The sequence below is a fragment of the Athene cunicularia genome (genome assembly GCF_003259725.1).
Source record: "Athene cunicularia isolate RWA chromosome 11 unlocalized genomic scaffold, athCun1 chr11_part2, whole genome shotgun sequence".
Lineage (NCBI taxonomy): Eukaryota > Metazoa > Chordata > Aves > Strigiformes > Strigidae > Athene > Athene cunicularia.
In genome coordinates this window covers 1,400,545-1,404,061 of record NW_020799114.1, presented here as the reverse complement: position 1 = coordinate 1,404,061, position 3,517 = coordinate 1,400,545, and the positions used below count along the sequence as shown (strand labels likewise).

Genomic DNA, 3,517 nt, shown 5'->3' with positions numbered 1-3,517 from the left:
GGGGGGGGGGGGTTGTTTGTGGGTTTTGGGTTTTTTAACTGGCTTTTTTGCCTTGCTGCTTTCTGTGCTCTGTAGCTCAGCTGTGGCAGTGTCTCTGGTCCTAGAAAGTCTTGTAGTGGGAGTGCTGGGGCTCGTGTCGTGAACAAGTGACTGTTTGGTGCATATCCCCCAGATTAGGAGCAGGCACAGGGAGCAATGTGTGCCTTTTCCAACAGCAAGTAGTCTGCCTCCTGACACCAGCTGGTATTTGCAGGGTAGAGGAGTAGGAGTGCTGCTCTGTGGAAGCCATCAAAGCTCAGATTTGTGTCCCTCCCTGCGCTTCTCCGCTAGCCTCTTGGCGGTGCGATTTCCTGGAGAGCAGACGGTGACCCTTTTTGTGAAGCCTGTGGAGGCAGGAACAGCTCATCCTTCCGGGTCCTGCAGATCCACAGGAATCAGATGGACGGTTTCTGGCTTTGGTGATAGAATATGGGACCTGTCTGACTGGTGCTGGTTGATGCTTTCTGGTGACTCCAGGCAGTTTTCACCTGCCAGCTCCTTGATACCTCCTGTACCAAGGAATCCTTGTTGCAGAGGTACAGCTTTGCCTCTTCCCCTTTGTGTTCTGACAGTCCCCCAGCCAGTCACCCGGGCATGTCCCCACCTCTCTGCCAGGAGCCCTGTACCTATCACTCCAGACTGAGCCACACTTAGGTCACAGCACCCCACGTATCTACTTGATCTTTCCTTCAGAAATCCAGTCCCTAACATCCAGAATGACCAGGAGTCAACTTAGTGTTGCATGCTTTGCAAACAAGACAATCCTTTTCCTTAAATCCTGTTTTTAAACAACTAAAGAAACCCTTCAGCTATGCAACTGCAGGCCTCCTGTGCACGGTAAGGTAGTCAGAGCTTGCTGGCTCGGACACCCTGCTGTTGGCCGTACCGCAGCCCCGGCCCCGGGACAGTGCTCTGAAGGCAGGCGTGGTGAGAGGGTCTCCTCTCTGCAGGCCTCCTCTGTTCCGATGCTTTCATTTAACAGCAATCAGATGTTTGCTAGAGGCTCATCACAGAAAAACTTTTAAGTTCAGCCAAACTACCTACAGAGTAAATGTTTCAGTTGTCAGGCCAGCGTGTCGCATCTTGTCAGCAGAACTGAGCTGCTTGACAACCACCTGCTGCTCAAGCGCTGTCCTTCTGCTGGCAGAGTGGCCGGAGAGCTCAGCTTTTTCTGGAGAGGAGCTTGTGACGACCTCCAGCCCCTGCCTGCGGGAGCAGACGGCTCTTTCTTAGCGCTGTGTGTACGGGGAGGGGCGCGGGTCTGACTGCTCTCATTTGCTGCCGCTTTGGCATCTTAGAGCTACAGGTGCAGCGACAGTGGCAGGAAAGGCACGTCTCTAATTGTTCCTGCAGTTCCAACTCGCAGAATCATTCCCTGAAGCTTTACTGCTTCTAGTCATATTCTGGCCAAACACACTCTTGTGAAGGCAGCCGGCAGCTTGGAGAAGTTTGTCCTGGCTCCAGCAGGCGCTCGGGTCCCCCCACCCATGGTGTGGTGGCCAGGGGGCTGCTCCTCGTGGGCTGCAGCACGCGCTGCCTCCAGCTGCTGAGCTGGCAGGGAGAGTTCAGATCAGTTCAGAGAGGTCGTTTTCGAACGCCTGCGCCTCATTATGCCTTATTTACTCTTTCTAGCTGTCTCATGCCCTCCTGGAGAAAGAAGTGATAAATTATGATGACATTGAAGCTTTGATTGGGCCTCCACCCTATGGGCCAAAGAAAATGATAGCTCCTCAGAGCTGGCTTCAGGCAGAGAGAGACAAGCAAGACACAAGAGACGAAGAAATGCCCCAGCAGCCACCAAACCATGAGGAGGAGGAAGAACCACGCCTGAGACCAGTATGAAGCCTACTCCTCTGATGTGGAACAGGAGGACTCCAGAGGCTTCCTCTTGGACACAGACCCTTTCCCTTTTCAGCTCCAGAATCAAGGATGACTGAGCAGGGAACCTCTGTGCTGCCATTACCAAAAATTAAGGGATGGCTACATCAGCTCTTTTAATGAGCTTTTTCCTGCAGGAAGGAGAACTCCTTAGAATTTTGAAATTGCTTCTCAGCAGGGTAGTAGTGATTAGGAGTTGGGTAAGTCTAATCTGCTGGAAAGATTTCTCGTACACAGGAGTGGTGTACATGTTCCTGAGGGTGAAAGATCCTGTGGAGTCCTTGTAAGCCACCTCTCGCTGTGCTGTGTGACATGGCAGGAGCGGGAACGTCCCCTTCAGTGACCCCCCCTGCGAGGCTGAGGTGCTGTAGTTCTTGTGCGACTCTGCTGTAACCTTTGATCACCTCTGCTGCTGAACATTAAAAAAAACCCCAAAAAAACTACCAAAAACCTGAACAAGCAAAATTTGCTAGAATAAACTGTCCACAATGTGCTGCTGTGTCTGTGGAATGTGTCAAGATGTGGATATGTGTTTTGACACATCTGAAGCTTATTATAGCAATGAAGTTGCCCAAGATGAGCTTTCTTCTCCCTGGCCAATAGCTTACATTTGTTTTTTAGAGCAAAAAATATTTGAAGAAAACATGTGCACAACCCACCATAGTGGGTTTCATGATGTTGAAAATGAGCAGTGCAGAGAGTGGTTCTGATTTTAGAGGTTGGAAGAGTGTTGGGTCGTGCTGCTGGTTCGGAGTGGGAGCAGAAGCTGGGGTGTCCCTGGAGGAGCCTCAGGAAAAACCCGGCATCTCCTCCGGCTCCATCCTCACGGCTCTCCCAGAACAAGCTGTGCTGACGTAGTTGTCTGCTGTTCATCAGGGAAAGCATTAAAATCATTAGTGCCTGGTGTGCTCAGGCTGGGTTAATCCTTTAGGAAAGATTATTGCTTTGAGTTACTCTGAGGATTGTCTGTGACCTGAAAGACCCCAGCCCGGGCTCTGGCAGCTTCCAACTCTGTCAGGCTGGAGCAGAGCCTCTCCTCTCCCCTGGTGACGGGGGGGAGGACGTTCTGCAAGGTGTCCTGTCCCCTGTCCCACCTCTGTCCCACAGCTTCGGGCCCTCCCTGGGGTGTCTCAGTGCGGGTGGGGTGATTTCCCTCACATTCAGGGGCAGAAGTGGGTTTTCTACATTTGGGAGGCAACTGCCTGTAAGTTTCGGTTGGGTTTTTTTCTCCTAAACATGTTTGTTTCTTCACAAGTTCATTCTTTGATTTTTTCCAACAGCAAATTAAAGTGTTCTTTGAATTTTTTTATGGTTTTTTTTTTTAAAAAAAACATGGCTGTGTTCTGGGCTGTTTGAATAAACCCTTTCCTGGAAGGATTCAGTTTGGTGGAGCCGAGGACGGTGGTTGTAGCGGTGCTGGGACGCTGTGGGACGCTGCAGGCTCCGCGGTGGAGGGGCTGGCGTGGCCGTGCTGGCTGGTGGCATGCAGCGGCAGCCGGGCCGAGGTGGGTGGTGGTCCCCCCAGGGGAGATGCTGCCGCCCACCCTAAACTGGAGCAGGGGCCCAGCTGTGGGGTGTGGAGGGGGACAGGGCCCCCCCC

The 3,517-nt window shown here is 52.3% G+C and overlaps 1 protein-coding gene across 1 annotated transcript in view; it reads left to right on the top strand.

Annotated features, from left to right (window-relative positions):
- The window catches only part of SPG7 (SPG7, paraplegin matrix AAA peptidase subunit), a 30,605-nt gene extending 28,257 nt beyond the window's left edge, over positions 1-2,348 (top strand). Inside the window, exon 16 of the mRNA XM_026857040.1 lies at positions 1,672-2,348. Coding sequence (XP_026712841.1) covers positions 1,672-1,881 — 210 coding nt within the window. The 3' untranslated portion in view covers positions 1,882-2,348. The remainder of the gene's footprint in view (positions 1-1,671) is intronic.
- The last annotated feature ends 1,169 nt before the right edge of the window (positions 2,349-3,517 follow it).